Raw genomic sequence first — 27803 nt, forward strand, 5'->3', positions numbered from 1 at the left:
CATAACGGGTGCTCTGAAACCATCAGCCAATGGACGAGGACAACGGCGACATCGCTACTTTCAGGCTGGCAGCTGGTTTATCATTTGTTTGTTCTGGACAGAAAAGATTACAGTGACGGAGTAATGGGCAAAACACCTCCCAACACTGCACAGTCAGCCAGTTCCCATGCTGAAAACAGTTCCTTGTCCAAGAACAGGCTTCAGAACCAAAGGGCTCCTCCTACCTCTCACTTCCAAGGACTCTTTCCTAATGCCCGTAAAGGCCCTAAGAGTTCAGGACTCCAAGCTGTGACCTACATCATCAGTTCCACATTGATCATCTTTCATATGCCATATATTCTAGTCTCTCTTGGAGTTACTGAAGGCCTCAAATTGCAGAACTGCCAGGAATTCTGGAATTTTCTCTGCAAATCAGCTAACGAAATAGCTAGGAAAATAATGAAATGAAATAAATGTACCTAGGTAGCATTTAAATACTGAAAATAGATAATAATATTTAATAATATGCTAGACACTGAACTAAGCATATGTATTTCTGTGGTGGGGGCACGCGAGCATGTAAAAGATTCAGGCTTGAATTTGAAATACAATGCCTCCCATTTTAAATATCAGTAAAGCAAGATAAACCAATAATTACAAGCCATATGTTAGGTACAATGGCATGTACCTCAAGTACCAGGTACTCAGGAGCTAAGGCAGGAGTTCAAGACCATCCCAAGCAACATAGCAAAATCCCATCTCTTATAAAAGAAAATTATAAGCCATATATTCTTTAATCAAGCAATTCCATTCCTAGGGCTATATTCTAACAAAATAGGTAATATTTGAGCAATAATCCAGGTACACTGATGTGCATCCCATTGTGGTTAACAATAAAAAACTGGAACTAATCTAAATATCCACCAAAAAAGAATCAACTATTAATTGTAGTCATTCTTGCAGAATATTGTATGGTCATTAAAAATGATTATATAAATCTGTCAACCAAAAAAGATATGCACAAAGATCTGAAGTGAAAATGCAGGTGGGTTACAGAGCAATAACTACAGCATAGACCAATCTCATTTTCTAGAAAAATGACTCTTTGAGCTGAAATACAGGTCTACTGAGGATGGAGGGGGCTGACAGTCCCAACCAGAGGGAACAGCCCCATGCACAAGGGTCGAAGACAAACAGACACATGGAGAACTGGAGGTAGTGTGCAAAAGAAGGTTTAAGAATGAGAAAGGAACTGGTCCATGCCCCACACAGCAACCTCCCTTAAATGCAGTGGCACATGCCTGTAATCCTAGTGACTCGGGAGACTGAGGCAGGAGGATTCAGAGTTCAAAGCCAGCCTCAGCAACTTAGAAAGATCCTAAGCAACTCAGTGACCCTCTCTCTAAATAAAATACATATTTTAAAAATATATATGGGGGATGTGGCTCAGTGGTTAAGAGTCCCTGGGTTCAATCCCCAGAACAGGGGGGAGGGGGAAGATTCTGGTTTTCACCCTAGAATCAGTGAGAAACCACTGAGTAGAGTGCATATCACAGAGGAAGCACAGGGAAGAGAGCAGCTGTTCAGCTCACTGGCTTGCTTGCTTGCTCTAAGAGCAAGTGGCAGAGCCAGAGTCTAGCTGAAATCTGTCTCAAGAGCTGGTCTGACCTTCACCTTCAAGCACTGACTTTGGTGGCTCCAGCTCCCTCACCAGACCTGCTCCTGGGCCTTTGGCCTGTCCACCTCCCACAGCCTGCCACAAAGCCAGCACATTTCTCTTAGCCCACAGGGGCCCTTGCAGTCTTAACAAAACAGGACTTTCCCTGGTCCTCCCCAGTTTACTTACATCTGTTAACAACTGGCTACAAAACAACCAAAACGACTTCAGATGACCTTTTGAATTTGGGTTCAATTAAAGGCTGCTGTTTGCATTTCTTTGCTCTGATTATTGCTTTGTAAGTTATACAAGAGCTTCATTACTTTGTGTGTGTCTGTGAGAAAAAAATAAATAAAAATCATTAGACACACTTCTAAATCAGTATTTGAATCTATCAGAAGTAATTCAATAGAAAACTTAAAAAATCCTTTATCAAAGCACAAACTTAACTGGGTTCCTTCAATTTTAATTTGTTTTAAAACTACTGAATTTCAAAGTTTAAGAAAAAAAAGCATTTGCTTTTTCAAAAAAAAGTTTTCAAAAAAAGAAAACATAATTTAATCCTGAATCTCTATTAAGTCAATCGAATTTTATTAGACCAAACAAGCACAGCATGCCCCCAACCCCATGGTGACTTTTCAGTGTCCTGCACCCCGGCTCACCTCAGCACATTCCCTGTGACTGAATGACCACAAGCGAGGGAAGGGGGAGCAAGGAAGTAAAATACTTGGACTTCCACCCCTTTCCCCAGGATGCACAAAATTTCCATGTTTTTCCAAGTCTTTCTCCTTCCCTTCTCCAAAATGCCATACTCATTTTAAAGATTTTCAGGATCATGATAAAGAAAGTTTAAAACTATTTCCCCTAAATGAGGGAATAAATTATAAGTAATCCAACATTAGAGAGAACTACAATTAATTCAAATCTAGTTTTAGAATACCTCATTAATTAAATATGGCTTCAGGTAACAGGAAAATGTATGTACCTGCTGGCTGAGCAAAGAAAACTAAAGCAGAAAATATGAATGGAAGATACAAATTTTTTTGCATCAAACAACCCCAAGTCCATAATTCATGATGATTAGATGATAAAATCTAACCATTCTACTTTAAAGGAGGGTGGCAAAGGTGAGTCAAGGTAATTAGCTAGACCAGGACTCCTGGAAATTTGATGAAAACAAAGAATTGTAAACCTAGGATCATCTACACCTGAGTCCTAGCTTTGACATGCAGGCATACAGCACCAGCTGGAAAACACCTTACTCTTCTCCTTTAAAACTAAAAGACCTGCTTTACCTCCTCTGGTGCTCTAACATTAGCTCCCGCAAAGGATATCACCATGATTCCACAATTTTGCTCCCTAAGCTTCTATCCAAAAAATAATTAATTGACCAAGACAGTGCTGGACACCAGGGACACAGGGAATAATGTGACACTGACTCTGCTTGCAAAGAGCTCACAGGCTGCTGCAGAAGGTAAATGAGTAAGGAAGCAAACTACAAGTGACACCAAGTACAAAAAGGAATTAGGCCCAAGAGGTAGAAGTTGTGCAGATGAAAGACCAGACCCAGGAAGTGTGTGTGTATTGGGGGAGGGATGTGTGGCAGGTATGAGAAAGCTTTGCAGAAGAGGCTTAAGGCCTGGAAAGGTGCAAGTTCAGGGGGAGGTTTTCCGAGAAGTCAGGCTCAGGTGGATTACCAAGGATGCTCAGGGAGCATGTGAGGCACAGGTGGTGAGGTAAGCAGGCATGCATGCACTTCTCTCTGCACACAGATGTAAAGTAAGCTTCAGAAAAGTTGTTCATGTACACGAGCATTTGGAAAAAATTAGCAAATCTCCCCAAAGCAAAAATGGTTGCTTTTGAGTATGCAGACCTCAACCTGTAACTGAACCTGATGTGAGAACACTTGACAGGCCCATTCAGTTCCAGTAAAAGAGAACAGTCAGTTTTCTACAAAGTTGTAAAAAATGGTATCTCTTAAAATACTTTCAGCATATGTATCTTTGTTTCTGAATCTCCAAAAGTTGACCTCTGAGATCTGTAAAGGCTTACAAAGCTCAGTGCCTTCAAAGATACTCCAATCTAAAAATACAGACATTTTCCATAAATGAGGACCAGCAAATCACAATTTCCAGGGTGAAAAGCCAATGCTTCCAGTTAAATGCAATCAGAAACGAGCCACTATTCCAGAATATATGTTTTTTAAAAATCCGAATTCACCCTGTGCATTGAAAGCAATTCTCTAGGATGCTTTTCCCTTGTCCTTTCCTCTGCGCTCATCTCTGTCTAATTTGCCCCCAGCACCAACACCAATCAAGTTCTAATAGCAGACCCAGTCAAAGGACTCCACAGCTGCAAGGGTTTGTATAGGCAAGTAAGCAATGCCTGTCCTGAATCTGAAATTTGCTATTCTGATAGCACCCCCTAGTGACCAAAAGCACCATTCCAACCAAACTCTTGTCTTGGAAACTGAATAAAAAGAAAGCATTTAAAATTTAAAAATTAACGAAAATATCCATGAGCTTACACTCTGTGAATACCTGCCCCAGTTACAATCCCAGTTAAACCAATAGCTTTGCCTCTCTGGTCTACTTTTCTCTTGGCTCCAAAATAGGAAAAATAATATTCTCCATCACCATTATCCTACCTTTTATCCACGTGGGCTCCTGGATGAGATGTATTACCAATACAAACTCTGTTTCTACACAAGAGGATGGGAGTAAGAAACAAAGCAGAGAGAAGTCTGAAATCTCAGGCCCATTTGAATCATCGGGAGTATTTTATATTAAATTCATAACGTATGGAAATTACTGTAAAGGTTGGTTTACTGCCTTCCGTGATTATCATACACTTTGAATCCCCCTTAACTTTATTTACCCAGCTCTAAGGAGAACTGCAAAAAAAAAAAAAAAAAAGAACTTTCTGGAAATAGCTTGCCACCACCCAAACTGTATAAATTTGGCCCCAATATACTGGAAGTTCTCTAATCCTGTCTTCAAAATTGAGACTTTGTGTTCTCACATGAATAATGTATGTTATTTGGATTTGGTAATAGAAAAATATAGAATAAATTAATATTTTTAATTTAAAATAAACATGGTAATAATGAAAAGTATTTAGACCATCATCCTTAAATCCCCGGCCAAATTAAACATCCCCAACTGACTCAGGCTGCTGGTACTCATAGTTCAGTAGCGGACTAACCTGCCTTTTATCTCTTTACTACCAGGCTGGTCTGATACTTTTGAAAAGCCAAAACTTTTGCTGTTTGACTAGAACTCACTGCTGCCCTCTACTGGGAAAACTTGGAACAAAACTAAAATCCCTCCATCAAGCATTTAAAATCATCTTCTCTGGTTTCTTGATAATCTTCAACATCTTTAAATTAATTCTAAAGATTCCAGGAAGTAAAAAAGCAACTGTGCAGTAACTCAGATGTAGATTCCCTCTTTATCAACTAAACAGAGACTAAATGGGAGCAAACTGGAAAGTTGGCTTTAGACTCCGGCACTATTTGACAAGGTAGCCCATCCTCCCTATGTCTCAATTTTCAGGTCTGCAAAATGAACAATTGTGAACCAGGAGATAGTAATGAACCCTCTCCATTTTAAAATCTTGTAACCCTGTAAGGAAGGTTTAACTTGCTATTAATATTTGGTTTTCCTCTTCCACTCATATTTAAAAAGTTAGAGCTTACCTTTAAACATTCTTAATACTCTAACATATCTTATCCTCTGAGCTACCTTATCTAATACATCTCATACATAGAACTTCACTGGTTGTTGTAAGGGTGCAATGATTGATATAAAGGTGAACCAACTGTCTAACATGGTGCATATACACAATAAATATTATTGTGGTCTCTCTTCTCTCCAAGTCTTTCCATCTACCAACTCCATGACCTTTCCCTGTACCTGTAGCACATATGCTATAGCCACATCCTAAAGCACCTGTTCTCTGCTACTGTTTGAGTTTCACATGTTCTTTGATGCATGTACTGCATTCCCCACTGAAAGGCAAGTTTCATAGCCTACATCCTGTCTATCTGTACCTCAGAGCCCACTGCTAGAAGCAGCAGAAACAGAACAGCAGCAGAGGTGTGGCCCACAGCAGCAACAGTCCTTCAGACTTACAACAATGGCACCATAATAAGGAAACTGTAATAATAAAAGCAGCATTTGTGATCATAAATAGAATGGCATTTTTTATAATGATGATAACACACATTTATTAAGTATTTTGTCCCAGGCAATGTGCTATGCACATTCTGTGAGTTGCCAAATTCGGTCCTCCCACATAGGAGGTATTACCTTTGCTGCTTAAGAATGAGAAGATGAGCTTTTGACAAGTGCTTAATGACTTTCGATGCTATTAAATTCTCCCTAGACATCTTTCTCCCCTTCGAACTCTCCAAAGCCCTTTTATCGCCTTACTGCCTTCACACCTGCTCAAACTCTTGCAAATCTCCCAGATTCCTACTGTGATGCTTTTAGCATCTCCTAGTGCTCATGAATGGAGTGGACACCCTCGCTCTGATAATGACAAATGTACACCCCTTTTCCTCCTTAGTCCATGTAACTCTGCTTATTCTTGTCCACTCCTTTTCCTCTTCTTCCTCCTGAGGTATTATTTAGTAGAAAGTGAACAGAACCTGACATAAAAATGGGGGCTCACTCCTGCCTCTGCTAGCCTTGGGACTTTCGGCAGGTCCTTCCACCTCACACACTTTCATCTTCAGAGTATGGTAATACACCCGCCCCGTCTCTCTTCAAGTGCAACTGTTCAGAACAAATAAGGAAGCTATGAAAGAGATCTGCAAGTCGTTGAAGAATATCTGCTGCATGTGCATTTAATTCTTACTGCTCTAAGTCTCTTCACAAACACACACATCAAACTTGTCATTGGCACACACACATCAAACTTGTCATTGGCATACACACATCAAACTTGTCATTGGCAGAGAGGGTTCGCTACAGTGAAAGAAAGCCCTGGTTCTTGTCCACTGCCTGCATCTTGATGAGTCAGGAAAGAAAATATGAAGACAGTCGAACAGGAAGCAGCAGTGAAATCACAATTGTATTTCTTTTCTTTCTTATCGTTTTCAATGGACTTTTCTTTCATTTCATCTAAGGCAAGAGCAACAGAAAGCATCTCCATCGCCCAACCCCCTTCACTCCACTGTCAGAACTCTCTTCAATCCTGCCTTCTCTACATACTTCAAAAAAATACCCATTATCCTGCAGACACAATAGTCATTCTCCTTATTTACATGATTATTATGACATCGCTGTGGACCAACCACCCACTGCATGTCAAACACAGGGCTAGGCATCCCGTACAGATCTGCGTTCCTCACCCTGCAGCACTGAGTAATGTCGATGGCTCCACTGTGTGGGATAAGCCCAGAGAGGGTAGGAGCTCACTTGATGAAGGGAACAGCTCTGGTATGGCTCCTTCCAACCCAGATGCAGGAAGTGGAGCAGCAACATCTTCACTTCCTGCCTAAATCTGCTAGCAAAGTGCTCTTTGTGGACATGATCATTTAAAAATCATAGGGAAATCCTAGCATTGCCATCCAATGAATGTGAAACCACAAAGACATAAAGCATAAATATTTTCTTGTAAAAGGAAAGACTGTTCTAGATTAAAGGAGACATAACAACTAAATTCCAGATTGGGTCCTGGATCAGATAAATGACATTAATGGGAAAATTGACAAAATTAGCAAAAATTTGGTTAAGATCTAAAATTAAATAATAGAATTGTATTAATGTGAATTTCCTGATTTTGTAACTGTACTGTAATCTATGAAAGCATTCTTGTTTATAGGAAATTCACATTGAAGTAAGTTAGAGGCGAAGAGCATCCTATTTGCAACTTACTTTGAAATGTTTGAAAAAAGCAAAAGAGAAAATAAATGCAGAAATTCTTTGTACTATTTCTCTAAATTTTTGTAAGTCTGAAATTATTTCAAAATAAAAAGTAAAAGCACACAGGGCAAGTTATCAATGCATGGTATTAAATAAATGTGAATTGTAATTATTTCTACTCATGGATTCCTAAGCACACAGGAGGATCAAATAGGGCCAACAGCCTTGGGTCCTTAATATGAAAACAATCTCGCAGTCTGATGAAAGAAATTCTGCTTAGTGGTGCGTGACTATAAAATCAACTACTTAAGAGTCCAAGGCACAAGGATTGCAAGCACAAGGCCAGCCTGGTCTCAGTTTAATGAGACCATGTCTCAAAATTTAAAATAATAATAATGATGAGCTGGCGATGTAGTTCAGTGGTAAAGCACCCCCAGGTTCAATTCCCAGTACATCCCCACAAAAAAAGACAGAAAGAAAGAGTCTGGGACCCCACAATTATGTACCAAGCTTTCCAATTCACAGTGGTTCTACCCACATGTGGCAATGATGTGATATCCCTTTCACCTTCTGATAATAACTAACCATTTCTAAGTTTCCCTGTGTGGTTAAGAAAATGGCAACTAAAAGCCCTGCAGCAATTCTACTTCCCATGGAAACACAGACAACCACATAAAAAGCACTGTGTGCTGAATCGCCCACCTCATCCCTTTTCTGGCCAATACACTCTTCACTGAGCAGTTGGCATTTGGACATCTGTGTAACTACCAACCCTTTGCCTTTGGTCCCACCACATGTGGGTTTTAGGAAGCACATGAACATGAGGATGAATGTGCTGATGCAAGGTCCCTATCACTGGCATAAAGCTTACACAGCAGTCAATGCTAGAACTGCATGTTCCTACAGAAGATGCAGATAGCCCTAAGTATCTGCATTCAATTTTAACAGAATGATTGACACCCTTCCCCACCTACTGAATTCAGTAAATGACAGAACACCGCATGATTGAGCTTCCAAACCCCCAAAGCTGTCTAGTGACGGCCCCTAGAGAGCCACATGAGAGGCAGTAATGGCATTCAAGCCTTTCCTTCTCATGCACAAAGATAAGTGAAAAGTTGAAAAGAAGTTATACAACTGCACTAAACTCTGTTCTCAAGGGTCTTACTGGCATGTTCTCACTTAAGACTATATGGAGCACCTTGGGGTCCAGGAACATCAAATCTCTCATTATCCTTCACTACAGGCCTCAGGAAAGAGAGAATTTCCATTTCACAGACAGAAAAATTAGCACCAAAGCATCAAGAAGATCCCTAAACAACACTGTCTGTAGGCAAAAGAACCCAAAAGGAACCAAATGCTCTTCAAAAAGAAAACAAATATCCTTAATTTCTACAATTAACACATACGCATGTGCACGCACAGTTTACATCACTAAATTAAACAGTGATATATATATATATATATATCCCCCCCCCCCCCGAATTAGAACCTGGATGAAGACAAATTGCCCACCCTCATGGGATTATGTGGCTTCCAACCAATGCATCACAGCCTGGCCAAACATCATTGTGAGAGGCTTCTTGCTCTCCCTTGCAAAAGAACAGCACTGGTAGATTCCATGGAATTTTCTGAGAGCAACTACAAGACCAGCCTATCTTTTATAAATATGAAAAACATCTGTGTTAAAGAAAAATCTCTCTTAATTATAGTCACCATAAGGGAGAAGAGAATGTTGCCTAAATGTCTAAGAACTTTGCCAACAAAACCAGGTATCATTTAAACACTAGTGCATCCATGGACTACCTGTTTGTATTTTAAAACAACAAACTGAAGTGACAAAAATCAAAGTACCAGCATCAGTAAGTAGCCTCTGAGGAACAAATCCACACTCTGGGAACCAGAGCAAAATCAACCTGGAGACACCAGAGCAAACAGGAAAGCAAGTAGCTGAAAAGACCTCACTAAAAGACCCAGAACGAAAGACACCAGTAATATGAAAAACCCCTGTACAAAATTTAAACAAAAGCAAATTAAACACTGTAAAAACCAGGGGACTGCGAAGACATCCTAGGATAAGGGCTTCTGATGCACTCAATGATTAAATTAATATTTACCTTCTATGGCCAAGTCTGCACAAGAAGGTTCCAGGAAGGAACATCAAGGTAGCCCACCAACATCACAAGGCAAAGCAGGGAGGGAGGTGCCCAATACTAACAGGAATCCTAGAAGCAAGAGTCTGCTGAGCATGTGGGGATTCAAATGAGTGAAAAACAGTTCCAAACAGCCTTTCTTCAGTTTACTCCAGAACATGTGATCACTCAGACAGCACACGCCTCTGGGCACATCTCAAGAAAAACGAAATACACTCTGCTGCTGCCGGCCAGGCAGCACACCTGACAGCCCTGTAATCCCTCCTCATGAGGCTGAGGCTGAGGCTGAGGCAAGAGGATCAAGAGTTCAAGGCCAGAAAGACCCAGTCTCAATATTAAAATTTTTTAAACAGGTTAGGAATGCAGTTCAGTGGTGAAGTGCCCCTGTGTTTAACACCCAGTTCTGAGGAAAAAATAAAAATAGAGGAAGAAAAGGTTCCCAGTGAAATCATGGAGGGATAAGTGGAGAGGACCTCGTGAGTGATCATAGGGGACAGGAAAGATAGAGAGGCAGTTCCACACAGAACTGCAGTGTGCTGAGGCTGGGGGACTGAGGAAAAAATAGAGTGCAAAGATTAGGCGGGGAGAGATGGCCAACTGTTTGCACACAAGGTGACTAAAAGGCTGGCTAATTGTGTAGCACGCAGACAGAGGTGTGAGGCTAAATCTCTGCAAAGGAAGCAGGCCTGGAAAAACCCACTAGCTATGAGGAAACAGTTTACAAGATGGGAACAGATGAAACTTTCAATAATGAAGGCAAACCCGAAGACCAAAACACCAGTCCTTTGCAGATGCATACTGTGTAAGCCAATGGCTTTCAAACTACTTTTATCCTCTCTGGCAGAAAGTTGAGACATCCCATCAAAGGACCCAGGGCCAGACTCCAAGACCGGGGGTATCACTCAGAGCTCCACCCTTGGTCTGCTATTAGGAGTCCTCAAACTCTGGTCAGGTACTTCCAGATTCTAATCTGCTGCCTCAGACAGAAGCTTCTCTGTGCTGCCCTTGCAGATGTGCCACAGGATGGACTGTCTGCCCAGCTTCCCCTGTTCCCTCAGAGACAACTGGGGGACCAACATATCCAAAGGCAAACACAATAATAAGCCTGCTCCACTGAGTTCTGCTGGTCTAGGAGAGGAGCTCAGATACCTACCCAGAGTGGGCCTGTCCCTGAAGTCTGCTTTAAAATCTGTTTAAACAACTCTAAAGCATCATCTAAATGCGTTTTCTACAGAATGCTTTAGAAAAGGCAACGTCTTATGTTAACCTTCAGTTACTTTTACCTAGGCATAACAACATTGCATTCTCTAAAGCACATTTCTTTGCCAATTTTATTTAGAGCACAGACAACTCATATTCTCCATTAGCTTTGTTTATAACTTTAACAAGGGACAAAGGAAGAACCTCCCTTTCTAAATCTGTGACTATGTAAACACTTTTAATTATAAATATTTAATATAATTTTAAAATCAAGCTAAATCAAACCAGGGGTTAAATTATGTTAGATTTCATACCATAATGAATCCATAATTACAAATAAATAAAACTCTACATAACTGCAAATATAAATAAATACACTCACATATACATACCATTTTAAAAATCTAAAAGCTAGAATGGAAAATTGTTCAGATCATTAATATAACTTAGTTAACATAAGGCAAACTACAAAAGATATCACAAGATCTTTCATGATAAAAGAATTATGTCCCCAAAACATTCAAACAACTATGAAAAACAAGAGTTTTTCATTTTCCATTTAAAACTGTGTTTAAAACTGACCATTTCCCTTCTGTGAATTGCAAAGGAAAGATATTCAAAGGTATATTTACCTCGTCAGTATTCAAACCCCATCTGCTCTGACCTTCTTTCAACAAAGATGATAAATGGAAAAATGAAATCATTTGAGTTTCACATTGTTTCCACACCCAAACACATAACAGCAAACCAAGCTAACCAAAAGGTAAAGGCAGTATATCTCGGTAATCACTAATCAGATCACCTCGAAATAACATGTCCTGAGTACGTGGGAATATTTTTCTTATTTTCCTGGTGTCATTTCCCTGGGTGGGGCTCAGCTCCTGCAGGGCAACTGGACAGTGGCACTTACCTTCTTGGCTCTTTGGGCTATGTCTGGTGTTCTGGTAAGCAGCTTCTCAATCAGGTACTCTCTGTTCTGCAAAACAAATGATCCCAACAGTTTAACACCAAACATGATACATATGAATTCACAGTGATTTCAAAATAGCAGATTGACTTGGGTTTTTAAGCATGTTACCTTGGCTTTCTGGAAGAATTTGCATTTTAAAAGTTCTGCTGCTGTGGGCCTGAAAGATCAATAATAAATCAGAGTTGAAACAATGACCACTTGATAAATACACTGCCTTGATGATACAACTTAACCTTACAGTATTTCTGGAAGACTAATTTTAGGACTAGCAAAACCAGAAACTAAATTAATCATGAGTCAGCACCAAATAAAATAGTGCCAGTTTTCCAGTTCTTTCTAAACACCTCTACTGCAAAACACATAAACTCCTGTAAGTTAAAAGGTTGGGACATGATCAATTTTTCATCCTTCATTCTTACACTTCACTAAGTGAATTCAGTGTTTCTAAAAGGTGACAGACTGACATGTCTGTAAGCTGAATCCCTATGTTTATTAAGAAACCCTACAAGTAGCAATGTGACCCTGTCAAAGACACTATAGCCTACTGTGTTCTGTGATTGCCCAGGAGCAGCCGTTACTGAAAGGGCCCACAGATCTCGTGTCCAAGCTCTATCTGCCTGGTGAATGAACCTGCTTCAAGTGTGTGTGCACCACTGTTCTCAGAGGAAGGTAAGTGTGGAGATTAATAAAACACAAGTTCAGCCAGGTGTGGTGGTACTCGCCTATAAACCTAGGTACTCGGGAGGCTGAGGCAGGAGGATGGGGAGCTTAAGGCCAGCCTGGGAAATTCAATGAGACACTGCTTGAAATAAAAATTAAAAATGGCTGGGGATGTAACTCAGTGGTAAAGCACCCCTGGGTTCAAACTCCAGTACCATCAATCAATCCATCAATCAATGCAAACTGTGGTGTTATTTAACTTGTTTCTCTATTCTATATTTCCTTCAAACCGAAAGTTAGGTCAAAAGAGTTAATTAGGCTTCATGAAGCATCTTAATGCTGACATGATGCTAACAGAGTTTCACATTTTACAGCATTTCAGATTTCAGATTTTTGAATCAGGGATATACAACTGGTAAAGTCTGCAAATATTCCATGATCCAAAAACCTCAGAAATCTGCAATCCTACTGGTATAAGCATTTTAGATCCCAGGACTCCAGCTGGACTTCCTACACAGTACCAAGCACTACTTGCTGCAGCACCTCAGGGACAGGTACTGTGAACTATTTCACTGTTGGTTTAACCACTTGGTCCCAGGCTCCAAAGCTCTCCACTGTAAATGTACATTTTCCCACTGCAATCAGCAAGTATTCTGTGGGTAACAGTTTGGCTCTGTAAGAATATCATGTCCCTGAAAACCTTTCCCCTAATGGCTTCAGCATCTTTGCTTTAAATAATTGTTTCATGTGAAGTGGCAGAAGATTAGCTTTCTACTTCTAGCACTCCTTCTATATTTAAGTGACATTCTTCCATAAAGAATGATTTCCTTCATCAATAGCTCCCTCTAAAAACTTGGAATTGTGAGCTGAGGATATAGCTCAGTGGTAGGGAGCTAGCCTAGCATGCCCACAGCCCTGAGTTCAATCCCCAGCACAGAGTGGGTGGGGGGCACCAGTCATGCAGAAAAAATTTACTCAATCTAGAGTATAGGAGAGTTGGCCAGAGAGCTGACCTAATATCTCCCAAAGGGGAAAAGGGAAAGACATGAGGGAACTCTTTCAGAGTGCAACAGACTTAACAAGACATAAAACCAAATGTAATATATGACCCTTGATTGAATCCTGGATTTGGAAAGGAAGAAACAAAAGCTACAAAAGACATTTGAAAATAATCAGAGAAGTGTGAATATGCTACATAGCAATAATTTTAGGAAACTACTGTTCATTTTTTTAGGTGCAGAAAAGTATAATGGTTATATAGGACATGTTCATTTTGTAAGTAAGGCAAACTGAAGTATTAAGTCTATTATTCACTTTGTCTTAAACAGTCGAACAAATGTTGGCAGAAAATATGGAAAACGTTAATAACTTAAATTTAAATGATAGTACAGAAATAAACATTTTACTGTTTTTTTCACATTTAAGGTATGCTCTAAATCCTTCATAATAAAAAACTGGGAGGTAGGTAAGCATCACTGAATATCACTGGGCATTCTCTCAGGCAGTGATTATTAAAATTATAAGGAGTATTACATTAAGGCTGGGGGTGCAGATTTAGAAGGTGCCTAGTACTTGAAATAATCAGAAACCATGCTTTGGAAACAGGAAGCTCCTCTGAAATGTTCCTAGGGACCAAACCCAAGTGTGAAAAAGAATTAGGAAACATCATTGAGCACTTTGGTGCCACAAACAGGGGCCGTAAGTGTATTTCTGTGCAATGAAATTTTCTATTTAAACTGTTATTGCTTTTTTCCTCAAATTTCCAGTGGAACACTGACTACAGGTACCTGACAAAGTACCCTGAATCTCCATATCCACTACAATAAATAGTTGCAAATTGCTAATTGCTTTGTGTAAATAAAGGCCTAAACAACAGGTGGGCAATATTCTTGGTAAACTCATTATATTCATGAATCTGCACCTTGTTTAAAAAGCACAAAACTTAAGAAAGGATCTAGCTATTTTTCATGATATAACTTGGGTTGTTATTTGAATGCTGACTCATCCTGATCATCAGCGATGTTTTTGCCTTCCAGCTACACAAAATCATCCTTTCATTCTCATCCTTCATCCTTTCATTCTGAGTAAATATTTATTGAGCACCTACTATTTGTCAGGCATTTTGCTGGGTGCTGAACACAACTTAGGACAGACAGTACCTTCCATAGCTTGCAGCCCGGCAGGTAAGGCAGTTAAGGGTCAGGTGTGCTGCTGTTACAAAACGGGCAGTAGCACATTCAAACCTTTGCCTTGAGTCTGGCTGGAGCAGGAGGGCTGCTGAAGGATTGTGGAGTAGAACCATCATACACAGGCAGAGGTGGATTTTGTGTCTCATGTGACACCTCAAAACTTGAGACAAAAATTTAAAAAGCAAGAAGCTGGCTGGGTCTGGTGGTGCGCACCTCTAATCCCAGCGCTCAGGAGGCTGAGGCAGGAAGATCACAGGAGCCCAAGAGCTGAAACCAGCCCGGGCAACATGGCAAGAAGCTGTCTTTAAAAAGAAAAGACTATAAATAACTTAGATTTATCTTTAAAAAGTGAAAAGAACTCTTAAGAAGATCAGGATGATCAAGAAAGCCAGGGCTGCTATTTCGTTTGAAACCCTCACGGCCTCATCTCTGGCCAAGTGTTAAAACAGTCCCCTAGCTCGTCTCTCTGCCACCCCTCTCCTCCTCATTCCACCCCATCATCATGATGCTCCCCACCTTAGTGCCTAAGAGAGAAAAACACAACTACTCTTACTCATTCTCAGAGATTTCGGCGGCCTGATGTAAAAGCCAGTGTCCTAGATCCTGACTCCTCCATCATCTCCCTCATGCCCACGTATCCTCTCCTTCAACTACAGTGATGTTCTCACCCATCTCCTGATCTTTTATGACACAGTGATTTTCCTACTTCAAAATTTTCCATAACCACTGGTACACCTTGCTCATCAGTCAAGAAACAATTTAGATGTCATCATCTTCAAGACACCTGTCCCAGCTCCTAGAGGTGGAGTGCACAGCTCCCAATTGGGTGCCCACCTGGCTCTACACACACGCCCACTCTCCACTCTTCTGGATCTCTGGCCCCGCCTCCACTTCACTAGGTCAGGAGCCCTTCCAGATCAGGAACTACACAGGATTCATTTTTATTTTCCCAATGCCTAGCACAGAACAGAAAACCGCTGTAGCTCAATTTCATACGATCATCGCTATGAAGAGAAAGTGACGTTGCTGGACATCTAGACCCAGTACTATAACGCCTGCAGCTGGATTTAGTCAGTACCCAAATCTAAGCATCTGTTCAGCAGAGTGGGGACTGTGAGAAAGATGCAATAAAAATGAGACTTGAGCTTCTGAAAAAGAAAAAAAGTAGAGGGAATGTCAGGAGAGACAGGTGCTGGGCTGGGGAGTCAAACGCCTCCCTACCCTCTCACTTCTGCACCTCCCATTCTCCTTGTGCACAGGAGGGGTCAAGTCTAGCACCAAAGTCAAGAGGAGGCTGGGAAATGCCAGGCATAGCTTCAGCTCCAGGACTGGGAAAATGCTTTCCCTTCCCCTGCAAGGTCATTTCTATGGTAACCAAAACTGTGAAGGGTAAAGGCAAACTACAAAGAAAACCCCTTTCTCTGTACTCCTGGATACCCATGGCCTTCATCAGTAAATACAAAAACAGGATGATGTAGGAAATTGGAAATGGTTCAAAGAACTCACCATCTCCCCGCCAACCCCGGCAGTAGACATAAATGGTAAGCTACAGGTCATTCCAAACCTATACAGAGAATAATTAAATAGCAGGTCACTGGTTCCTTCTCCTGCTCAAGTCAGCTGAAGTGTTTATAGCTTTGGGGTACAATCCCACATGTGTCAAACATGTGGGAAGTATGGGGACAAGAACAGGAAAAAAAATGGACAACAGAGGGAAAAGTATGGCAGAAGGTGACAGGAAAACGGAGGTGCCTGCTGCTCTTCTTAGATCGCAGGGTTTGTTTTGGGTCCTTTATTGTGTTTTGGCTTTTAGTCATTTACATTTGCTTAGTTTTATGCCAGTAACTGCCAATACACGGTTAATGTGGAGTTGTCAGTACTCCTGCCTTTCAGCTGATTCTTCAGGAGAGAGAATTCTGCACAGTCATGTCTTCCATGGTCACTAACGTAATATAAATCCAGACTCTGTTTCACAAGAAATGCTAAAATGCTACCAGCAACCAATATAATGGTCCAGGCTTTCAATGATGTTTCCATTTTAAATCCTTAAAAACAATGCAGTAGTCTTCAAGTACTAACATTCTCAGAAGAAAATATCTTAAAGGATTCAGTTAATACATATGGATGAACCAAAGTCCACTGAGACTTAAAATAATGCTCAAAGGATTCAGGATGAATGTGCTACAGTGTACATCATTCTAACAACTTGCATTAATAAGTTTTAACAGCCCACTGACCTCAGGCAGAGCTGCTTTTCCTACCCCATCCCCACCCCCAAGAAATATTCAATTCTTAATTTTCTCTAAAAAATTAAATCTATATGACATCCACTGTATAGCTCAAAGAAAATATTGGTTATATTTATTGTTTGTCATCCACACAAAGCATGTAATCTGTAGATCATGGCCCACTTTTTAAATAGCAAGATGTTCTGCTACACAAATATAAGTAACCGTGTGTCTACGCTAACACATAGACCTCCAAGAAGCAAAGGGTTCCAACACCCCAGCTCTCTCTCTTACTAGGCAAGTCCTAGGAGCTCTCAAGGTTGACAAAAAGCACAGCTGTCTACAGCCAGACCTAGAGCTCCTACACAGGAGTCAAGGAGTCCTAGTTACTGTTTCCCTGTGATATTTTTTTGCTCACTGCTCAAAAGGTTCTCAGCAACACCAGAGCTTTGCTACCAGTCAACTACTTTCAGGTTATAGGTAGATGAGCTACGTGAAGGCAACAGAAATAAAAATCACCCCAAAGTTTCCAACAAATATTCAACCCACTTGAATCTGGTTCTGTTTCTGAAACTCTTTTCAATAGGCCCAAATCACCCCCAAATTTCAAACCCCCAGTCATTTCCAGGTGTTCAAGAAATAGCATTGAGTACCTAAGACTGACCTGGCACTGTGCATATGAACAGCACAGGTCCTTCTTCTAACATACTTATGAATTCATGGACAATGTGGGTGTGTAAATCAACATGTACACAGTGTAAGCGTGTACATGCTACAAAAGCCATGTCATCAGCACACTGTAATTATTGCATAAAGTTGCAGCAGCTCCACTTGGTCAGGGGGAAAAAAAAGGCAAATAACAAACAGCAATGTCAATTTCCTGAGCATTTAAGGACTCCCAGAAACTGTGTCATCTCTGCCTGCTTTATGTGCCTGATTTTATTCCATCCTCTGGCAAGCCTGTGAAGTCAGTATTACAGACCCATTGTACCAACCAGGAAATGACTTTCAGGAAGATGAGGCTAATAAAGAGTTGGGATCCCACCAAGATGTATGCCACTTGAGGAAGTGCCATGTGAACTGAAGATGGAAAGACGGTGGAGAAAGAGGGAGGGCAAGAATTCTTGAATGGCATGTGTAAAGGCGCAGGGGACTGAAATATTCACAATTTCAGAATTGTATCATGCAGTTAAATCCTTATTAATTTAGTAAGAAACACATATTTTATTTAAAAAAAATAATAGGACAATATAACTTTTTTCCATTGGCACATTTCCTGAATCATTGTGTTTGTGTATTTGTTCTTTTAACTCACATACATTATCCAATCTGTGTCTTTCCCATAAAATAAAGAGCATCTCAGGAAGTGAATACACCTCTAGTAGAGACTATAATTGCTGGTTCTGGAGAACAACTGCACAATCATAAGGGCAGATTAGGTTACACAGAAAATGCCTAAGCAATTAACACTTTGTGCATCAATAATGTTATTAAGTACTCTAAGGGAAAGATTTCACAAGAATGTGAACACATGGCATATGGCACTTTTCTAAAGGATTTTACTTATTTATTTATTTACTTATTTATGACATAGAACCTGATATTTCAGCTGATACAATATATGAAACCTGGAAAACCTTTTCAAGATTACTAACAAATAAAAAGGTCTGTTAAATACATTGCATGTCAATCTAATTTATTTTGACCAAATTAGAAACCTCCTAAAGAAATATACTGCTCCATCATTAAGTACAGCAACAATTTCACCCTTACAGAACCATGTGCTTACCAGACTAGAATTAGGGGACATTCTGCATCACAACCACTAGGTGGGATCTCAACTTCAAAACTCTTATTAAAGACCATCAGAAGCAATGCAGAACTAACTGGAAAAACAAGTAACTCTCTCTCTCACTGGGCTACAAAAAGTCAAACTCTGTCTTCTTGGTGACATCAAAAGTTTTGCCAATGACACCAAACACAAGGGAAAACAAGCAAACACTGAGGGTCAAAAATGCAATCTAGGAGCATTTCTACCCAAAAGGAGCAAAGAAATAACTTCAACAAGAAATCAAGAAACACTGAGGAAATGAGTCCTATGCAACAAACGTGAAGGACAACTGAAATGTTTGAGAAGAAATAGCTTATAGCATTATTTACAATAAATAAATTCAAAATGCTGAACTTTTCAGTCTTCTTGACTATTTGCTCTTCTAAAACATCATGCAAAATGTGTTTAATCCAGAAAAAGCTAACCTGGCTCACATAGGAATTTACTGTGTAATGTTAAATGGCTTAACAAGTTCCATGACAATTAAGGTGAGAATAAAGGAATCATTTGTTAACAGGAGGGTCCATCCCTGAGAAAGAACATTTCAGAAGAGAAGTCAAGTTACTACATTTTAAAATCTAAATATAAAGTAGGATCCTTGAGTGGGCTAGGGTGGACTTCAGGTGGACAGCAGCTTTTCCAGGTCTATGAGGATGACACCACACGCAACCAAGTCCTTACAAAAGGAACTTTCCAGACAAGGCATGTGTGTGGTACACATTGTTAACATTCTGCTTTAAAGAAAAAGAGCACTGAGCTACAAGAACACTACCCAGGATATTTCAAAGTCACAGAATGTAAGAAGGAAGAAATGAAATCAGCAATAGACACAAGAGAGTGCAGGGCAATAACCCACAAATAAATAGGAAAACACTAAAGTTAATTCAAAGCCATTTGCTTCTGTTTATAGGATTAATCTTTCTAGGTAAAAATCTCCTTAATCTTCTTTACTGATAATCTTTTAAACAGCACAAACAACTTGTTCTGCAACTAAAAGGAAACTCATGCAAAATTCAATAGCTGTGCCTGGTTTAGACTGGAGCTAGCCGGATATTCAAATCCTGAGAGGTCAGCTCAACCTACAGTGCAGAATATTAGCTCAGCTTCTGAATAAGGCACTGCCAATTTCTTTTGATTTCGGTTTTACTTCATTTCCTTTGATGACAGGGCCCACACCTAACAAGCACAATGAATCTTATTAACAAAAATTTTCCGCTGCCTCCGGGTTGTCTACTCTTTCTCCCCCTTGGACAGATGCTGTCTTCCCCTAACAGGATGGAAATCTGGGGGCCAGAGCAGGGTTCCCTTGAGACTAGAAGTGCCTTTCCAGTGTCCTCACGCAGCCTCTCCCCATCCACAAACAAAGCTTTGTCAGGATTCAAACCAGGTCATTAACTCCTCCACAAAGTTTGACATACCTTTTGGAGGGATCTTTTTGAAGACACAGTGAAAGTAATTTTCTAAAGGACTTGCCGTACTTTTTCATCATTTCTTTATCTTCTACTCCGGTTTCTAAAGTGGGTGGATCATTTTGCAAAGTCAACATTAACACCTGTGGCAGAAACAAGCATGAAGACAGGATCTCAGTACAGCAATTGCTACAATGGAATTTGTCATTTTTTACAAAAGCATCAAAGATCCTCCTTAATTAGGGTACAAACATGCTTTTCAAAGAGTTTTAACTTTTCAAAAGTTGCATGCTACAAGTATTAATTTCCCTCAACAAATTTGTTCATGTACCGTTTAACCTTTATGTTATTCCATTGACAGAACTTACGAAATGCGCTCTACATATTAAAAATGATCTCCAAAAAGCAACCGGGACAGAGCTTTCTGAGAACTGGCTCCCATAGAGCCTCAAGGAGCACGTAGCTCCAGCCCTAGCTGGTTGGGAAAGAGGGTGGTGAAGGGGAGAGAAAGGCACATTCATGTGTGCAGGCCATTCATAAGCAAGGAACTGCCTGTTCTCAGGGCTTCTGTAACATATTACCAAACCTAAAAATAAAACCACAACATCCCAGGAGGTAACATGATTTCCTTTTAAGAAGGAAAAAAAAAAAGAGAAAGAGAGAGAGAGAAACATACAGAAAATTGCTAAAAAGCCCTGGCAAAATTGAGAAAACAAGATACTGAAAGATAGCCAGACTATAATTGAGTTATGAAAAACCATAATAAGACCAAAAGGCCATGCTACATCGGAGGGGACAGGACAAAATGAAACACAGCTTCTAATCACAAAGGTAAAAATTCCACTCTTTCACACTAACTTCAAAATTGCTTTCAAAAAGTAGGATGTGTAGAAAACTGTTGACCTACAAAATGAGTAAACCTCATTAATGCATAAATCAGTCCTAATTTATGCAAATGCTATACATGTCAAGACTCTTTTCAAACACTTTCAAATGTGTGAATAGATGAAGGATGAAAGTGACAGTTTATTGTTTGTGGTGGATAATAGCCAAGAGCAGAATGTGGGGGACTGCAGATTCTGGGGAACTGTCCTAATGGGCTTCAGGTTGGGATGGCAAATGCCACTTTGGATTCAGATGGAAGCACCAAGCAATGAGAAAGACAGAAAATAAGAAAAACTGGGTGGAAGAAAAAGTCCTCAGAGTGACTTCAGTGCTTTATCTTCAAAAGGGTCATTTCAACTTAAATATTCGCTAAGAATCAGGTGTGGACAGAGACACACACACACACACACACACACACACACACACACACACACACTAAAACCTTAACCATGTTAAAAATATAAAAAGAAATATATATAGGAGGAGTAGGAGTGTAGTCAGTGGTAGAGCACATGCTTAGCACTCACGAAGCTGTGGATTCAATGCCATACACCAAACAATAAAAAAACGAAGAAAATAACTACACTGAAACCTTAATACAGATTTTCTGTGACTGATGAGACAATAGATGGTCATTCTTCTTCTTTGTTCTTATTTTTACTTCCAAATTTTCTACAATAATAAAGTATTACTTTATGGAGGGCAGGGGGTACTGGAGCCCGCACTTGCTAAGCACATGCTCTATCTGGAGCTACATTCCCAGTCCCTACTTCCTTTATATTAGTAAAGCTATTTTACTTATTTATCCTTGGTCTAAATTTTTTTTTAATTCTACTCATTTTTTCCAATAAACATGAAATAACCACAGACCATATTCTTTTAAAAATATCTTCATAATTTCTACCACTCTATTTCAGCCTCAAAACAAAATCCAATTGATGAAATTAGCCCTTATGCTACCATCTCAGAACTAAGAAAAATAATGAGGTGGGCCTGATAAAAGAACAACAAAGTCCTGAAAATAGTATCCAAAGTACATGTTGCTTTGTAAAAGCATTGTGATTCACTCACATCAGAGGAGCTACCAATGTTACACTATGAGGGCAGGGGTGACAATGGTGTAGATCATTGAAGAAAAAACAAAAAAAAAAGGATCTTAAAGTCTGGGAAATCCATCTGCAAAGATGACATCACCACAATCTATTATTAGATTTTCTTTGAAGACCTGGGATTAGGCTGCTCTCAAAAGATTAATGACCAGTATTTGTCACAGCTATAGACCTCTATCGAACAATCTGATCACATTCTTTCCTCAAGTCTGTGCTAAGAATGTAAATCAAGCTTCAAAGCTGGGAATTGTACTACTTTTTGTCCATTCTGTCCACTGAGAAAATCAGACAACATTCAACTTGACTGCATCCCTCCATTCACTCTCCTCAGGTCTGAGAGAAAAATAAATATGTACAAGAGAATTAGAGAATAGATGCCATTCAATCACATTTCACACCCGACATATTATTTCCAACAGTAATTACTTTCATGGGAGGGTATTTGTGATAAGGTGCTGCTCCTGTTGCTAATTCAATGGCCGTTATTCCAAAACTCCACATGTCAGCCTTGAAGTCATAGCCTCTCACCTAAGAAAGAAAACAGACAGGGAACAAAAAACCATAATGATGGAGCAGGCATGGTACACATCACAAAGTCTATATTTTGTCAGAAATCCAAAGTTGTTTATGCATAACTTTCAAATCAGTTTGCTAAGATCTAGCAATCAGGAATTGAGTCAACGTTATAATATGCATTCTATTAAAGTGACTGATGTAAATGAAATGCTAGTGTGTTAATGATATGTGCTAACTGTACTATATCAACCAAGATAACCTCTATCATTTTTTTTACCTGTTCCATGACTTCAGGTGCCATCCAACACGGGGTGCCAACAAATGTTTTTCTTACTTTATTCCTTGTAACATCACCCCCTGTTGCTAAGAATGCACTTACCCCAAAATCTGAAAGGGAAAAACAAAAAAATCAACATTATTTTGTGTAAGATATTATTGCTTATAAATTCTGACTCTTTGAACATAGCTCTTCTGGTAAGCATTACAGTAGCAAGAAATAACCACAAACATGTTCCTGGAGCTCTCTGTCATTCAAGAGGGTGGTCCTGTCATCTACTATCCCTCGCAACCTAAGGGTCAGCAAGTCCCAGCCCCAGAGCTGCGCATCAGTATGTTTCTACTTGTAAGTTATCAAAAGTCATAATGTATCATAAAGAACTACAATACCAACGAAAATATAAATACATTTCCAAAGCCCTAAACATAAAGTGTCTTAGATTTAGCCAAGATTCATGTTAGAAAATCATTTGAAAGAATTATCACTGGAAAAAGTGAAACCATGTGCTATGGTATGTGGTATGGTTCCTTTTCATATTTTTATTATGATTTTCTAGCTGCTTTAATTCCAAGTTGTCAATGCTTAGAGAGGTATTGTTTTAAAAATAAAAGATGAAAAACATCCATCTTCCACATTCCCCTATCTTCACCTTGACAGTGTTCACCAACACCTTAGCAAAATCGTAATGGCAAATCCACAAACCCTTGAATTCAGAGCCAACAAGTCCAGGTTTGTTCACATGCAGCAATCAACACAAAGGAAAAGCTCAGTCATCAAAGACTGTTTTTTGTTTTTTTTTTTTCCTAATTTTTGCTTTCTGAATAATTTTCTTAAATACAGATGGAATGGTTTATAGAATCAAAATAACACTCAACACCTATTGTAAAGTTCATTGTGTGAGATTAATTAGGCACACTGTAGATGCAGACAAGCAAGTCTGTGAGAGTTATCTTATATATGACAACAGAGAAGAGAACACCTGGTGCTTATTAATGCATGAAATCATAAGTACATGTTTGCATGAAGGTCAAAGTAGTTAATACATTAAAGTACCAACTACTTGGGACTAGTGTACTTAGTAATAGCCAAGTAAAAGACCCCTGGATAGTGAACTGGTAAGTAGTAATAAGAACAGGTAGTCAACACCTCAATACCACACAGAATACTATGGAATGTGGCTCCTATAAACTGTTTTGATATAATTCTCCTTTGCCAGTTCCCTTTGTTGACTGTTAGAATGACAGCAATTACCAAAGAACAACCTCAAGTACAAACCAAGATCAAAATGTATTAACATTTGCTTTAGGCCTATAATATTAAGTTAAGCAACTGAGTGATTTAATACATCATAACCAGTTCCCTAAGTAGAAACATGTTGACAGGTTCATTTTATTTACATTTAAATATGCTCTATTCCCAAAAGGATTTCAATTACAAGTAAAGGAAATGAAAATTGACAAATGGAATTTTTGTTCCAACTGCTACTGTGATGTTAATATTAAGCAAAAGTACATTTTGAAAAACTAATGGCCATATAATTTAACTTGCATATATAAGTCCAACTCTAAAACTCTTTAAATTCTTATGTTGTCATCAGAAAACAAGCCTTTAGAAATCTCTAAAACTAGTCAATCAAGTCTCTTGTGGGCAGAAGAAGATGTAATTCATCCTCTTATAGAGAATTAGATGAACTGAATCATTTGTAGGCATCTACTATTTTGGCTAGAGAAAAAAGAATACAAAAATGCTTCCAAAAATATTAAGTTCAATGAATTCACATTCCATTTTTTCTTAAAATTATTTTATAGCATGACAATACAAATAAATATATATAATCTATGAACAGTTATGGATATTGGTAAAGGCTGCTTTAAGAAAAAATAGATTCATCTAAATGTACCTAAAGCAACCTTGGGCCCTAAAGTCTCTTCCTGGAAGCCATAATTCTTATAAAAATCCATAATTAACATTAGATATCTTTTCAATTCCTTAAAAATACTATGTACTTACATTAGATACTTTAAAGGCTGGCAAAACAGCTGAGCACGATGTATAGTAGCATTTCATTATTGACATTACCCCTGCAATGTATCATTCCTGATTCACATATTTATTCATAGCCTCCACTTAGAACATTCACTTTAAAGTTATAAACAGATGGTTAAATGTCTTAAAGCTCAGAACAAAAATTCCAGAAGCAGAAAACACCGATCCTAACATCCACTTGCTCTTGTGAACAGAATAAATACAGTTTGCTCCTATGTATGGCTAATGCGTATAGGGAAGGATTTATATGTACAGAGGAATAGAACATTTTGACCAAAGTACACGGTGTGCCTGTACAACAGGAAAATTGGTGTATTCTATTGAGATAGCTTACATATGACTGTGAGAACAGGGTGGCAGAACAGTACCGTGAAAGCCACCCTTGCTTCCCAAGGAGCATGTCTATGTGGCCAAGGGGAATACTGTGTCAGAGACCAGGAGTGCTTCTCTAGCAGCATGGAATCAAAGGCCCGTGTACAGTTAGCCAGCCCATCTTCCTGCCTGCAGGACAACTGGAGGACATGGGTAATAAAAGTGGCTTTAAGGAAGCTATCCTCCTAGTAAGGAAAGAACTCCAACATGTTTTGAACCCATCTACTTCTTCCTTTCCCCACAGCTCCTGCGGCAGTCTCCTAAGTCCTCACTGCCTGCTCTCCCCTGATCCAGGGTTCAGCAACCAGGCTTTTCTGGCATACACCCGAGCCCTCCTTAAAAGTCTTTAAAGTTTCCAACTCCCCTCAGGATGAAGTCAAAATGTGTTAGCCTAACACATAAGCCTGACTCCCCTTTCCTCTCCCACCTCACCAGTCACTACTCCCAGCTCCAGACACTGAAACCGCAGCCCTGGTCAGCTGCTTACTTTCCACTCCTGACCCCAGTGCCTGCTTAGCCTCACCAGTGATGCTACTGCACATGGTGTTCATCATCCTGTCCACTGTGGAGAGGACCAACAGCAGAGGGCATTCTGCACGTCCTTCTGAATGACATAAGCAGCTTGGGCATCCTGACCTTGCAATTCCATCAATGCACAGCCATCACCTTTGTTTAATTTGTCAAGTACCATTTGAACAACACTGTTCCTTGCTTTATTTTTTATGTTTCCATGCTAAGCCTTGAGGAGGATCTACAGGATTTTGAGGTATAGTTATCTGATTTTAAGAGTGTTAGATCCACCAGGAGACAGTGTGCAGTGACAAGCAAAGGTGGAGAGTCACAGTGTTCACACCTAAGACTAAACTACTCCCCAGCTGTGTGACTCCAACAAGGGACTTAACCTTTATGGGCTTCTGTTTCCTCATCAGGGTTCTTACCTGCACCTATTTTTATTTTACTTTCATATTTGGAAGAGTCTCCCGCTTATTTTTTACCATGCATGAATATTCCTTACAATAACTGTTAGGTGGGTCAATAAGTTACTGTTCTTTGCCTTCTAACCAATGATGCATGTGGGATGAGGGGTCAGCATTAGCAATTTTTAGAGATAGATGAAAAGAAAAAGAGAGAGAAAGATATGTTTCCCAACCATAAAAATGTTACCATCTCGGTAGGATAAGACATGAAATAATCAACAACAAAAGATGTAAAATCTAACACTATGTTGTCTGCGTAAAGGTATGGGGGCTATGACTATAATGGTCAAAGACTGTAACTGAGGTGGGCCTTAGACCTGGCCCTGAAAATGAGGTGAAGATCTGACAGTCACGCCTAACAGGAACTGAGTTCCAGACAAAGACACAGCATGAGCAAAGCACACGTGTGGAGCCAAGAAGAAAAACTGTCTGACAGTTGCCAGGGTCAAGAACTCAAATACCTACAGGGGCCAGGCAGGAAATATAAAGCAGGGAGGAGGGTCCTGAAACCAGCAGCAGGAGCCCAGTGATCAAGGCACTTGACATGATCTCAGTAAAGTCAGTGCTGGGCCCTGGAGTCCACTCTCAACACCCTCCCATTCAGGCCTAAGACAGCTGGAGAAGAAAGTCGCCATAGGGGAAATGTGGACCTGGTATCCCCAGATCTCCCAGTTTTCCCAGAGAAGCCAGACATAAGAATCTTTACGTAAAACCTCCTGTTTTTGTTGTTGTTGGCAACAAATCCATTAAAACTTAAGAAAAAGAAACTGGGAAAGCAATTTCTCTGGACTAATTTAGTCTGCAAAACTAGACTGCCAGCTGTGTTGTTCTGATGTCTAAAATTTACCTAAAATACTTCAACATATACTGAGTGACTTTACGTTGGCAATCCCATAACTCAAGTGGTCAGCTGGTCTTCTAACCAAGAATGCCCAGTGCTGAGGGGTTCTGGTAGCACTTGATTCGGGGCAGCTGCTAGAAATATTTCTATTGTCCGTATCTGAATACAGACAAGTATGATCCAGGCAAAATGTCAAAAAGGGATCGTTACTAAGAAGAACAACACCCTGTTGAGCATCAAGATGCAGGTCAGAAGTGGGCTTGCCACTGGCGAAGACAAAGGTTTCAACATACTGAGAGCAGTTAAAAATTTTAGACATTCTCCCCACCCCTGCATGTATAGAATAAAAGGATCTAGTCAGGCCCGTGTATAAACTAAATCCCTAACCAGTTCTTCATGTATTTGGATTCCTGATGCCAAAGATAAGGGCAAAAGAAAACTGCACCTGGAATCCTGGTTTGTATGCCTCAAGTGAATTTCTCATTCGCCTACAAGGAAAGAGAGCTGGGATTGCCTTGGGCTTACAGAACAAATTGTGAGAATCATTCAGGGGCTTGCTTACTAGTCAAGGCAAAATGAGTCTGAAAATTGATTTCCTTCAAGTCTAGGAAGGAGGTCATGCATGAGTAAGGAAAAA

The 27803-nt window shown here is 39.8% G+C and overlaps 1 protein-coding gene across 6 annotated transcripts in view; it reads right to left on the bottom strand.

Moving 5' to 3' along the window:
- STK39 (serine/threonine kinase 39) overlaps positions 1-27803 on the bottom strand; it is a 307203-nt gene that overhangs the window by 184950 nt on the left and 94450 nt on the right. For all 6 annotated transcript variants that reach the window (XM_079131857.1, XM_079131858.1, XM_079131856.1 and 3 more), the window contains exons 6-10: positions 22931-23040; positions 22564-22665; positions 20153-20286; positions 11935-11983; positions 11767-11832 (exon numbers count right to left, since the gene is read on the bottom strand). In XM_079131857.1, the coding sequence (XP_078987983.1) occupies positions 11767-11832; positions 11935-11983; positions 20153-20286; positions 22564-22665; positions 22931-23040 (461 nt within the window). The remainder of the gene's footprint in view (positions 1-11766; positions 11833-11934; positions 11984-20152; positions 20287-22563; positions 22666-22930; positions 23041-27803) is intronic.

The sequence above is a fragment of the Sciurus vulgaris genome (genome assembly GCF_902686455.1).
Source record: "Sciurus vulgaris genome assembly, chromosome: 3".
NCBI classification, from domain to species: domain Eukaryota; kingdom Metazoa; phylum Chordata; class Mammalia; order Rodentia; family Sciuridae; genus Sciurus; species Sciurus vulgaris.